The 13454-nt window shown below is 49.2% G+C and overlaps 1 protein-coding gene across 1 annotated transcript; it reads left to right on the plus strand.

Moving 5' to 3' along the window:
- The first annotated feature begins 2670 nt into the window (after positions 1-2670).
- LIPG (lipase G, endothelial type) lies at positions 2671-12380 on the plus strand. Its single transcript, XM_082075186.1, has 10 exons — positions 2671-2788; positions 2918-3114; positions 4070-4249; positions 5738-5849; positions 6391-6615; positions 7176-7418; positions 7896-8016; positions 8538-8756; positions 9336-9428; positions 10889-12380. The coding sequence occupies exons 1-10, from the start codon at positions 2719-2721 to the stop codon at positions 10908-10910; spliced, it is 1482 nt and encodes a 493-aa protein (XP_081931312.1). The 5' UTR covers positions 2671-2718; the 3' UTR covers positions 10911-12380.
- The last annotated feature ends 1074 nt before the right edge of the window (positions 12381-13454 follow it).

Raw genomic sequence — 13454 nt, forward strand, 5'->3', positions numbered from 1 at the left:
GTAAGGAACGGCCGCGAAACAAAGACACCGAGGCCTGTTTTCGCTCCGCTTTGATGCTCACGTCAAAATATCCTGAGTAGAAACTGCGCCGCGTATGCGCTAAATAGATAATAATTGGTGGCGTGAGGGGATGATGACAAAAAAGAGGTCGCACGGGGTGATACAAGGATGTTTTTTCAGCGCAGAGCAGGACTTTTTGGGGAGCACAGATCACATATCGCACGTGGAGCCTCCAGAACTGTCGCTCAGTGCACCCTGAGTTTGCTGCGGCTCTTATCTCTCCCAGTTCATTCTCCAGCCCCATCTCTATCCCTCCTCCACATCATCTCAGAAATAAATTAGGCTAAAGGAGCCAAGAAGGAAACGAACACCAATCTCATGAAATTCTGCTGCCTGTGTTTTATAATTGAAAAGAAAAAACTGGTTTATAAGTTTAAAAGAACATGACGAGAACAATTCCTCCCTCTCCCCTCCTGCAAATCCTACTCCCTATTTCATTGGAGAAAAGGAATGAAAAATAGAGGAAAAACCAGGCAGGAAGAATGGAGGGTGTGGAAAACACTCTCCAGTTTCTAAATGTGGAATGAGAAATTTGCAGAATGGCAAATAATCACTCCCTGGTGCTGAATAGCTGAGCAAAAGCAAAAATAAATCAATCTCTGGCTTATGCCAATGAATGATCCTTAACAAGAACATCTTCAGCTCTTCTCATTGTGCCATTGTTTTCGCCCCACGAACCCAAAAAGAAGCATTAAAGACAGTTGTTTTGCAAAAAGCTTCTGACTTTAGTCTCCAAGAAGAATTGTGACCGCGCTCTGTGTTTTGCTCACATGGAAAGAGCATTGAAAGGGTCTCATTGCTGGATGCACGGCCGTGGAAACCTCTCCAATCCAATGTTGCTGCTGAAAAACCTCTCTAGTCCTTCCCCAAGATCACCAGCAGACTCCAGAGCGTTCAATATTTTGGCATATTCATTTATATAATGTATTGATTTTAGCTTTTTACTCCTAAGACTAACTCCTTTCACATCCTTTCCACCTCCGCATCTCGTGGCTCTGCTCTGATTCGCTACGTTCGGTGCAAAGAACCCAACGCAGCACCCACCTGCGACGAGCTTGTGATCCAGCCAGTGAAAAACTCATCAAAACTAGGAATTTCTCCATAAAATTATTGGCTGTAATGAAGCGTTATTGTCCAAGCACGTCTGGGTGGGAGCCTTTTTATCCCCGCCAAGCCACTACGGTTACGGAAAGGTCATCGCCGAGCCACACGCTGCTTCGATACGATGCCCATCGCACCAATCCCTGGATGATCGTCACCAGGAATTGTCTCCATGCGCTTTCTTCTTGCTGTTCTCACTGCTACTGTCGTTCTTTGGAGCCAGAAGCAAAGAGCAGGACCCCCCCGCACCGGAGCTTCGTGGTGCACGAACACAAGGAAGAGTTTCCCAAGGCCGAGAGGCAGCGGCTGAATGCGAAGGCACAGGAGAAAGAACGAGAAAACGTCACGGTAGCCGATGGTCTGGCAGAGTTTTCTTGGCACTACAGATGTTTTACAAATGATAAAAGCATTTGGGGATGAGCTGATTCATTTCCTGCAAGAATAAGTCTGGTCGTGGGACAGCAGCTGAAACAAGAGACCTGCCAGTGACAAATAACCAACAATAGTGGGTAAAATGATTAAATAAAGAGAAAAGTGATTTATTTTCCTTGTGATGCTGAAGCATCGGGACTGAGCCATTGGGAAAGCTCCTTGTGCTCAAAATGCAGAGCGAGGTTTTGTCACTATTAACGCCGTGCAGATTTCTATTCGTGCTTTTAGGGAGATGGTTTTGGTAGATGAAGCAACACATCGATGTAAGATGCTGCCTTTGGAAAGGTATCTGTGCTGTGTGGAAACTGATCCAGCTTTCCGCGCTGTTCCCAGTGCCCAAAATGAAGATTTTAAGTGGGCTGTAATCTGGGTGAGATGGAGGAGCCTTGATTCAATTCCAAAACATCGGGTATTACATCCTTATCATGCGTGGGGCTGCAAGCCCTGGGGCATGGAGTGCGGCGGGGGGAGCGCTAAGCCCCCCCCAGCCCTTTGCGGGCCCATGTCCTGCCGCTTCACCCACCCGTGACCACCGCGGCGGCTTCACCCACGCACCGCCCCCCCCATCCCACGTGTTCCTGCCCCCACACTGCGTGTTCCCGCAGGTTGCACAGCCCTTTGCGGGGCCGTGTCCTGCTGCCGCTTCACCCACCCGTGACCACCGCGGCGGGCTCACCCACGCACCACCACCCCCCCCCCCATCCCGCGCGTTTCCCCCCACGCCGCGTGTTCCCGCAGGTTGCACAGCCCTGTGCGGGGCCGTGTCCCGCTGCTGCTTTGCCCACCCGTGACCACCGCGGCGGGTTCACCCACACACCCCCCCCCCATGTCCCGCGGGTTTCCCCCTCCACGCCGTGTGTTCCCGCCCCCCCGCGTGAGCTCCACGCTCCGCCCCCTCCCCGGCGCGCGTGGCCCTTTCATTCATGCTCTCGCAACGTCACGGAGGGCGTGACCAATGGGAGCGGCGCTTCGGGCCGGCGCCGCCAGACCCCGCCCCATCGGGCCACGAGCCCCCCCCTCCCGCGCTCGGCCCCTTAAAGGGCCCCCGCTCGCCTCGCCGAGCTCCCGCCGCGCAGCCCCGTCCGTCCGTCCGTCCATCCGTCCCGCGGTCCGTCCGTCCGAGCGATGAGGAGGCTCGTCCTCCTGCTCTACGCCGGCGTCACCTGTTGCATCGCGGCGCGGGGAGGAGGAGGAGGTGGGTGAGCGCGGGCCCACGCGGGACGGGGGGGCAGCGTGGGGATGCGCGGAGCAGGTTCCCCTCCCCGCAGCAGGTTGAAGGGCGCTCTGCTGACCCTTCCCCGCTCTGCGATCCACTCGTTGGCAGATGCCACCGGCGCGGAGCCGCTGGAGGACACGCAGGACCGTGGGCTGGAGCCGAAGCCACAGGTGAAGTTCAACCTCCGCTCCTGGGCGGCCGCCGAGGAGGACGGTTGCGCGTTCGCAGCGGGCCAGCGCGAGCGGCTGCGGGAATGCGGCTTCAACGCCACGGCCAAAACCTTCTTCATCATTCACGGCTGGACGGTGAGTACGGGGGACGCCGCGCGGCTCCGGGAGACGCTTCGTCTACAATCCATCCCCTTAGAGAAAATAAGTTATCCCGCAAATGCTCTGTGCCTGCAGAACATGTCATATTTTGGACAACTTTTCAGGTTTTCAGCACTCTGTGTTTGCATTTCATAGAATCATTTGGGTTGGAAAAGACCCTCAAGACCATTGAGTCCAACCATTAACCCCAACCCATGTCCCCAAGAACCTTATTGCATGTCCCCAGCGCTTGAACTCAATCATCCTATATATATCTTTTGCAACCTAAATGATTCAATGTCTGTATAATTTGAATGCAGGACAAGGACCTTGAGATTAGTGCCATGATCTAATAATTAGTGCCATGATCTAATAAACGGACTAGAGTTGGACCAAGGGTTGGACTCAATGATCTCTGAGGTCTTTTCCAACCCAGTCGATTCTGTGATTCTGTGATTCTGTGATTTTTCCCTAAAACCCAATTAAATGACCACTCTGTTGCTAAATATACAGACTCGCTGTAATCGCAGCTGCGCGTCCGCAGCCTCGGCTTCTGCTACGTGAGAAAGAAACAGAGGGCACACAGGCTTTCTGAAGCTTCTTTTTCTTCTGCGTTTGATGTGCACGAGGGGATTTATCAATTCCACCGGGGTTTATGCAAGCGGCGCTGCCAATCATTTTGCAATCCATCAGAATTTCTGAAACTCTCGAGGAAAAGAATAAAAAGAGAGCGATAAGGTGGCACGTAACGAACGCCTCTCCCTTCTGCCTTAAAAGGCAAGGCAGCTAATTACAGCCGGAGTCTCTCAAAACCTGTTTTTCTTAGTGCTGAGAAGCAGTGGGGCTCGTAGAGGAGCAGAATATGCAAACCATTATACAAATAACTCAACCGGGAACGTGTCACCTGCGTCCCGCGAGCTGGAAACCACCACCTGGATGTGTTCTTTTCTAGATGAGCGGCATGTTCGAGACGTGGCTGGGCAGCTTGGTGGCGGCGCTGCAGGAGAGGGAGCGGGACGCCAACGTGGTGGTGGTGGATTGGCTCCCGCTCGCCCACCAGCTCTACACCGACGCCGTCAACAACACGCAGGTGGTGGGGAAAAGCATCGCCGGGCTGCTCGACTGGTTGCAGGTACGGCGAATTGCCGGTGCTCGCTGTTGTAACGCCGTTGCACAAGGGGACGGAGGGTTCGGTAGCGAGCGGAGAAGGTCGGGGTGTCATCACCACCCCAGGGCTCAGTGGGGTGATGGCTCGGAGCTCCAGTGTCGCTTTGCAGCGCTTTTGGAGCAGCAATGGTGAAGTGGACATCAAATTTAGGAGCCCTTCTTCCTAAAGTCCTTCCTCCTAAGGTCCTTTCTTCCTCCTAAAAAGTCCTTTCTTCCTCCTAAAATCCTTCCTTCTTCCCAAAGTCCTTCTTCCCAAAGTCCTTTCTTCCTCCTAAGGTCCTTCTTCCTAAAGTCTTTCCTCGTAAGGTCCTTCCTTCCCCCTAAGGTCCTTCTTCCTAAAGTCCTTCCTTCTTCCTAAAGTCCTTCTTCCTAAAGTCCTTCTTCCCAAAGTCCTTTCTTCCTCCTAAGGTCCTTTCTTCCTCCTAAGGTCCTTCTTCCTATGGTCCTTCCTTCTTCCTAAAGTCCTTCTTCCTAAAGTCTTTCCTCCTAAGGTCCTTCCTTCCCCCTAAGGTCCTTCCTTCCCCCTAAGGTCCTTCCTTCCCCCTAAGGTCCTTCTTCCTAAAGTCCTTCCTTCTTCCTAAAGTCCTTCTTCCTACAGTCTTTCCTCCTAAGGCCCTTTCTTCCTCCTAAAATCCTTCCTTCTTCCCAAAGTCCTTCTTCCCAAAGTCCTTTCTTCCTCCTAACATCCTTTCTTCCTCCTAAAAAGTCCTTTCTTCCTCCTAAAATCCTTCCTTCTTCCCAAAGTCCTTCTTCCCCAAATCCTTTCTTCCTCCTAAGGTCCTTTCTTCCTCCTAAAGTCCTTCCTAAAGTCCTTCCTTCTTCCTAAAGTCCTTCTTCCTATGGTCCTTCCTTCTTCCTAAAGTCCTTCTTCCTAAAGTCTTTCCTCACTAAGGCCCTTTCTTCTTCCTAAGGTCCTTCCTTTCTCTTGAAGTCCTTTCTTCTTCCTAAAGTCCTTCTTCCTAAAGTCTTTCCTCACTAAGGCCCTTTCTTCTTCCTAAGGTCCTTCCTTTCTCTTGAAGTCCTTTCTTCTTCCTAAAGTCCTTTGTTCCAAGGTGAACTCAGGAGTCGGGAATTCAAAGTCAGCGTTGGGTTGGAAAATGAGGAAAAAGCCCACGGTGCTACACTCACTAATTAAATCTGTGGCCAATACCGAAGGGCTGCTGGCAGCTCCCTGGGTGAAAGTTGCTCCAGATGCTGCTTAAAGAAATAATATTATAATTGGGGGTTGGGTGCTGGTTACTGTGGCTGTGGATAAACCACAAGTACCACCCAAACCATTCAACTTGTAGTCTTGACAAAATAAAGAGCAAAACATGCTCGTCTGCCCCCTCTCCCCAACTTATTCTTAGATTTAGACTTGTGTACTGCAGGTGGGAGAGATGCCACATGTCCTGAAAGCTAGGGGAGGGGAAATTACCTTCTTTTTTAATATATGTTTTATTTTTCCTTGCAGGAGAACCCACTCTTCCAGCTTGAGAACGTCCACCTGATCGGGTACAGCCTGGGTGCCCACGTCGCTGGCTTTGCTGGTAACCACGTCCGTGGGACAATAGGCAGAATTACAGGCAAGTGGCTTTTTCAAAACGATTTCCTTAGTGGCAGCGAGTTTCCCCGAAGAGGCTCATTTCCTGTGTCGTTACGATGTCATTTTGGGGCTTGCTTAGTCAGAAATGACAAGTTTCCTACCTGTGGCAGCAGTATGGGCCTCCTGATGGAAGAAAACAGCTTAATTTTGAACCCTAAATGTAGGGGAGGTTCAATTAAATAAACCTTTCAGAGGCGAACCTGGTCTTGAGTATATTTGAAGTTAAACGTGGGTTCAAAACAACGCCTTAATGTCAAGATACTAAGCCTCTGAGTGGTATTGTTTCTGTAATTATAGCTCATAAATTAATGGAAGTGTGAGCTTTTGGGTGCAGTTTGTCCCATGGGATGTTTAGTCAAAAGGAATAAAATCGGAGAGTGTCTTGAACAGATTGCTTCTAACTTCTAGAGGGAAGCTGATTTCAACATGTAAGAACTTAGGACATGGTACAAGGGACTCTATTCTAGATGAAATCACCCAAATTTCTTACCTGGCGTCTCGCTCACTGTCTCTAACCTCAGGTTTGGATCCGGCTGGCCCCATGTTTGAAGGAGTGGACCCCAGCAAGCGCCTCTCCCCCGACGATGCCAACTTCGTGGACGTCCTTCACACCTACACGAGGGAAACGCTCGGCGTCAGCATTGGCATCCAGATGCCCGTGGGCCACGTCGACATCTACCCCAACGGGGGAGACTTCCAGCCTGGCTGCGGATTAAGCGACGTCTTGGGAGCAATTGCCTATGGGAGTAAGTTCTCGTTACTTATTTTGCCTCTGGTCAGCGTAGACTCTTCGTAAATAGATTTGGGTTGATGCTGGGGGTTGATTTGAACTGTGGGGTTGTCCTGTGTAGGGACAGGAGTTGGCCTCGATGATCCTTGTGGGTCCCTTCCAACCCAGGACATTCTGTGATTCTATGACTTACCAGAGCAAACTATTTCTTTCTAAACTGCCTGTAGAACTGGAGAGAATTGCTAGAAACTACAACCTGCTTTTAATTGTGAAGTAGCACCTTCTCATTCGTACAATAAACTATGGTCATCTTACGTTGGGTCTAAAACCCTCTGTAAATCTCTTTTAGTGGTAAATGGCAAGTCGCCTTCAAGTCATAGAATCATTTTGGTTGGAAGAGCCCCTCAAGATCATTGAGTCCAAGCAACAGTGCCTTGTACTAACCCCTTGAATAGCTCATGTTTGAAAAATTTGGGCCATGCTCAACTCATGTTGGGCTACAAAAAGCCTAAAAAACGGCAGCTGGGTTGACAAACGATTAAATAAAACGTATCCCTTGCGACTCTGCTTCTTTAGCTATTGGGGAAGTTGTTAAATGCGAACACGAGCGGTCTGTGCACCTCTTTGTGGACTCCCTCGTCAACCAAGACAAGCAGAGCTTCGCCTTCCAATGTACCGATTCCAGTCGCTTCAAGAAGGGCATCTGCCTGAGCTGCCGCAAGAACCGCTGCAACGGCATCGGCTACAACGCCAGGAAAACGCGCAACAGGAGAAACAGCAAGATGTACTTAAAAACAAGAGCTGATATGCCGTTCAAAGGTACAGTTTAAAATCTCATCTCTAAGAGCAGACTCCCAAACGCAACGTTGGGAAAGATGTAGAGGTGGAAGAGGAGCAGCGTCTCGAAGCAGCGCAGCAGCAGGTGTTAGTCTGTTGCTGTTATTGGGCTGCATTGCTGTCCTGTGGCATCCCTGGGCTCTTTCCTCTGTGTAAAATCAACAGGCCACAAGGACACTCTGCCTTTTAAGCAGGATTAACTTTGACACGTGTTATAATTCCAAGACCACCTCGACCTTAGAGCAGCGTAAGGTTTGGGGAGCCCTCCCCAGAGTGCACCGCTGTTGTTGTTGTGTGAATGTCAAGTTTGTAATGAGTAAGGGCAGGAAAAAGTGATCAATTCTATCTCAATAAATACACACTCTAGCTTTTGCCAGCCAACACTGTTTCACAAAGAGCTGAGCAACGTTGTCTCTCAACAAAGTCGGTTTCATCTGTGCCCTCCTTGTTTCTCTCCAGTCTACCATTACCAGATGAAAATGCACGTCTTCAGCTACCAAACCTTGGGAGAGGCTGATGCCACTTTCTTCGTCACCCTTCATGGCACCAACGGAGAATCTGACCCCCTCTCTTTGGAAATGTAAGTAAGCTAAAGCTGGCCCCTTGTGCTTGCTTAAGCCTGAGACTAGACAAGGCGGCCTTACTCTTTTTCCCCTGGTAACAACTGAGCTTGGCAGCCTCACCTCGTCACCATTCAAAAAAAACCCCTTTTCATCCCATAACTTCATTATCCAAACAATTTGATGAACCCAGTCCTCTCCACGGCTCATTATTGAAGTGTTTTGCTTTTGCCCTCTACCATAATTCTGAAAGCACCCGTATCTCTGGAGGCATCGCTGACCTCCTTTAGCTTTTCCCAGAAGAAACACGAAGCATGAAATCCATATTTAAGCTACGGAGGGACAGCTGAGCCAAATACACGATCAAACCAGCTACCCAAGCTCACTTTCTTTAGCATAATCACAGTAATTAACTGGTGACAGTCGAACACGAAGCACTTGATAAGCCGCAAAGAGCTGCGTTTAACTTCTGGCATGGAATGAATGAGCAGCTGGCACGGTTCCACCAGGAAGAAACGCTGAGTCTCGGCTTGTCTTTCAGGCTTGATCAAATTGGCCTCAATGCCACCAACACCTTCCTGGTCTACACGGAAGAGGACATGGGTGAGCTTTTAAAAATCAAGCTTACCTGGGAGGGAACGTCTCAATCGTGGTACGACCTGTGGAAAGAGCTGAAGAGCTACTGGTACCGGCCTGCGAAGACTCCCCAGGAGCTGCACATCAGACGGATACGTGTGAAATCCGGGGAGACGCAACAGAGGTGAGAATTGTGTTAAGTCTGCACGTAAGCGGACTTGAAACTTTAATAAAAAAGAGAAACATGCAGCATCTAGCGAAAAAAGTTGGTGGTTTGAGCTTAGCCGGTACCTTAAATTCTCTTTCCTCTTCGGTGTTACCAGGCAATGCCCCCATGGTGTAGGAGAGCAAGTTATTTGCCAGCAGGAGGTTGCAAAACAAGTCACTGCAGATGAGATTCAAGATGTTGTTCTGCTTTATTTAGACCCTGCAACACTGTCTCACCTGCCCCTGGGGGCTAAATTAGGTACTGCGAGATGGTTTAGATCATACCCAAAGGGTTAAAGTACTGACAGCACCAAAAATAGTGAAACGTAGATGAGCATGGCTGTTATTTATAGGCAAAATGTGCTACAAGCTAAACCTAAAACTGCAACCGGTAACATAGGATATAAAACAGCCATTCAACAAGTTGATGGTGTATCGAGATGCTCCATAGGAAGGATGTCAAACCAACTTGTCGCAGAATGAGCTGCAATCCATGTTGTATGTTAATTATAGAGACAAGAGGTCCCTTGTCTTGACTCCCGATTATTCCTCCTAGGTTTGCTTTCTGCGTGGAGGATTCCCAGCTGACCAGAATAACACCCGGGAAAGAGCTCTGGTTCGTCAAATGCCCAGAAGAATGGCAAAAAAGGTACCAAAAAATCAGCGGAGAGAAATCCTCTGACGCTGGGTTGAGTAGAGCCAGGTTTATTTTTGTTTAGACTCCTGGAACCTCTTTTTCCTAAAAAAAAGTTAATAAATTCCAGCCCAAGATTCCCAGCTATTAGATTAAACTTTCATGCATGCCTTAACTATCACTAACTAGGTGATATTATCCTCACTTCTGATCTTGGTTTATCATCCTGTACCTTTATGTGCTTACAAGATCGGTCTAACATGATCCTAAAGAAACTGTCGTGGTAGATGCTACAAATTTGTGGCTACCAATAGCCAAGATCCTTGCAACAGTGGAGAGCAAATTAGAGGCATCTATTAAACGCTCCTACCCTGTAAAACAGAGTAAAGCTGGGAATGCAAAGATTGTTTTGGCCTGGGAGAAGATCTTGATCTCTTGATCAAGTTTGGGCTTAAGACGCAGCTGAGGAGTATTGAGTCCTACTGCTTCATCTCTGGCTCTGCTAATCTATTTTGAGTGTAAACTCAGCCTTGGCCAGAGCATCTCAGCCCTGCCTAAGCTCCATGGGACTTTCCAGACACTTAGGATCAGTCCTAAGAGTAGGACTTCCAGTAAGTCTGGTCCCCGTAGTGACAGCTTGATTGCTTCAAACCACCTCTAGTCATGCTTTGAATGAATCCTTACTCATTTGATTAATTATTGTCTCCTTTAGACGAAGCCCGGCCTTTTAAATTTCAATTTGTCAATGTAGAGCTTTGTGGCTTCTAATCCAGAGAACAAAGTGCTTGTTAGGCTTAGCAAAGTCACGCTTTGCGCAACCTCCAGAGCTCAGCTTAGGAACGCAAGCTGGTTCCGTTCCAGCTTTGGCAGAACCTCCCAAGCTGCTCTAAGACGCGGCGACAAACAATTCCGTGAATGAAACCCCTGTGCAAAACGCTTGTTCCTCTGCCACAGGTCTTGAATAAATATTCCTGCAGGTACAATAAAATAAGATCTAAAACCTATAAAACAGAATTGGTGGCAGATGTGCCCTTCCTGCTTCCTCCTGGACTTGAGCTTTTGCACGAGGCGAAGGTGCAAATCTGAGCTGCAACGCGTTAAGGTTTCTAGGAAATGATCCTTCTTCCCCGAGAGCACAAGAACTTCTTGTCCAGCTCCCCATTCCTGCCAAGTTCACTGGAAAAGGATATAATTCCCTACTCGGAGATTGAGTCTGCAAACATCTGTCCACCCCGAATGGATCCGAACAGGCAGAGTGTAACGTCCAAACCTGTATTTTCTGTTTGCTGCCTGCTTACATGCATAATATCTGCTTCAGGCTCTCGTTGGGCAAAACGCTGCTTGGACAGAATATAATACCAACCTGTGCTGCCTAAACCTGTTCTTAGTGTCGCAGAGTTTCGTAGGAATGATTTATTACTCCTCTTAACTTCTGCGTTTTACTAAATATTTATTTCTCTCTCTGCTCTTCCCAGATCTGTCTCCAATTTGCTCTGAGTGCTTCTCGAAAGGCTCACAATGGAGCGACCTGGATGCCTGGAGACCACACGGGTGGCGAGAGGCAAAATAATCTGGCTTGGTAGCACTTAAAGCAACTGGCTCTTGAGGACAAACATCTCGGATCAGGTGCAAGAAACTGAGGAGCAATTGATGGACTGTGATCCTAGACCTAGAACAACTCAAATGACATTTTCCCTTCCCCAAGGAGCCTGGTTTGTGCGTTTAACCTTCTCTTGACCTGTTACACGCTGTGTTTCTTGCCCTGCTCCTGTTAACTGGGCCTATGGATGAGACCCTCGGCGACTCGGGACCCTCGGCGACTTGAGACCGCCGGCGACTCGAGACCCCCGGCGACTCGGGACCCTCGGCGACTTGGGACCCTCGGCGACTTGGGACCCTCGGCGACTCGAGCCCCTCGGCGATTTGAGCCCCTCGGCGATGATCTGGTCTGCCTGCCAGTGGAGTTGAGAAGATAACCACACGAACTGCCCATCAGAACGTCAGCGATGAGCTGCCAAGAACAAATTAGCATCTAGCGTAGGACTTACCGTGGGTCTGATAGAACTATGGGCTGCAGGAAGCCAAAACCAGCACAGGTCAAGCGTGTGGGGTTGTTCAGGGGAGGGGTGGGAATAAGCACAATGCCACTTATCTTCAAGTTGTCCTTTGCTTGCCTTAAAAATAACCCATTCTGTGTCTGGCCGATACTGAAATCTCTATATGACCTTAGGAGAAGGTATTTCTGCGTCTTTCCCATTCCTGGGGCAGAACATGGCCGGTGATGGTCGGCGTTGGCCACCAGATTGTCCCGTCCCACGTGTCTTTGCAAGAGGAGGTGAACGGCTGCCCATCCACTGACCATAGAGGAGGAGGAGGGTGATGAACCAAACTGCTTCACGCTAGTCCTGTTGACTACTGAGAACACGTTCGCCTCGGTCCAGGTGCTGTTGCAGCACCGGCGCGTCATTAAGACCTTATTTTGGGGCGAAGATATTGAACTGAGCCAAACCGATGACATCCCACCCTCATTGCCACAGCGTCCCGGTTGGATTCGCTGGAGCTGGCTGAACTTGGCTTTGCTTGGAGTTGGACGGACTCTTTACGGCCAAGTGGACGTCGTCAGAAGACGGTGCACTGAGTTCTGAACATTTAGCAAGTCCCGAGGCCTGCAATGCTCTGAATTTTTGTAGCGCTTCAATCCAACCAAAGCAAGCACATTCGGAGATTTATTATTGTTGGTTTTCCACAGTTTTACGCAAAGGCCTCAATAACTGAAGCCTCTGGTGCCTGTGACTTGTCACCGTGCCATATTCAGAGTGGTTTCAAAGCCCTATTTGTATATTGTGGTTTTTGTATGACTTAAAACCTAATTTATTTCTCCTCTTGTACATATGTAAAGTTTTCAACATTTTGGTTTGGAGTAACAGTTTTTATAAGCCAGAAAAATAAAGGGCTTTGTAAAGATGAGTGAAGTCTTGTTATCGCTCTACCACAAACTTTGCCAGAAGAAGCCCAAGCGCAGTAGAAATAGGACACAAAGGCAGCCAGGTGGGTGCTGGCCTTTATCCAGCACCAAATATCTTCAGGAATGGACCTTTCCTTCCCACCCTGTTTTATTTCTGCCATATTAATATTGCTTTGGGCTGAGGAAAAGCAAGATATTGTGTTACTTGCCCTCTATGGTTATTGCAGTGAACACAGTGGACTCTGCTGGCCCAGGCAAGCCAGGACAAGTTCGGACAAGCTCCCTCTTTGTTGACTTCCTGCATTCATTGTTCTTCCTATAGTAAATGTCATTTTCACTTCACCTTTGCCTGAGTTCAATATTTAGCCAACCGGTAAATACTTTCCAAGAAAACTTCCCCGAATCTGCTCGCTCACTGAGGTTTTTCCCAGCAGCGGCGCCGGCCCATGTAAGGAACCCCCTCTTTGTGCTCTGCCTCTCCCCGCCACGAATTGGTGGCACAAATCCAGCAGCGACAGAAGGACTTTGCAAACAAACTCAATACCTCCAAGCTGGGGGAGATTTACATGACATTACTTAGTTAACCTTTTCCTAGGAAAAGCCCAGCAATGGCTGGACTCGACTTGTGCAAAGGCAGGGGGACACATACCAGCTTAGTTTGGGTTGAAATCCTTTTTTGTAGCTGCGATGGGTGACAGGACTACACGTCCTGCAAGTGATGCATCCCAAATCAAATTGGAGAATTAATGCGTCCGGTGATTTGGGATTTATTTTTTGTATTGGACACGGCTGCAGCGCAAGGGCCGGTGAGTCTTGCACAGCGATTCTCCTGCAAGGACAAGCAAATAGAATCATAGTTTGGGTTGGAAGGGACATTTAAAGCCCCCCCAGTGCCCCCCCTGCCATGACAGGGACATCTTCACCAGCTCAGGTTGCTCAGAGCCCCGTCCAGCCTGGCCTGGGAGTCTCCAGGGATGGTTCATCTACCCAACCTGGGCCAGGCTCTCACCACCCTCAGGTGCAAAATCCTCATCAGAACGCACCCCTGCACCGTTCCCCACAGTTACGAGTTGCAT

This window comes from Streptopelia decaocto, assembly GCF_964273445.1.
Source record: "Streptopelia decaocto genome assembly, chromosome: Z".
Lineage (NCBI taxonomy): Eukaryota > Metazoa > Chordata > Aves > Columbiformes > Columbidae > Streptopelia > Streptopelia decaocto.

Excerpts from the sequence above, each read along its gene's own strand:
- LIPG (XM_082075186.1), top strand. The coding sequence starts at position 2,719 with ATGAGGAGGCTCGTCCTCCTGCTCTACGCCGGCGTCACCTGTTGCATC. Across the intron at positions 2,789-2,917 it reads GGCGCGGGGAGGAGGAGGAG|ATGCCACCGGCGCGGAGCCG; the intron begins GTGGGTGAGCGC and ends ACTCGTTGGCAG. Across the intron at positions 6,616-7,175 it reads GGGAGCAATTGCCTATGGGA|CTATTGGGGAAGTTGTTAAA; the intron begins GTAAGTTCTCGT and ends CTGCTTCTTTAG.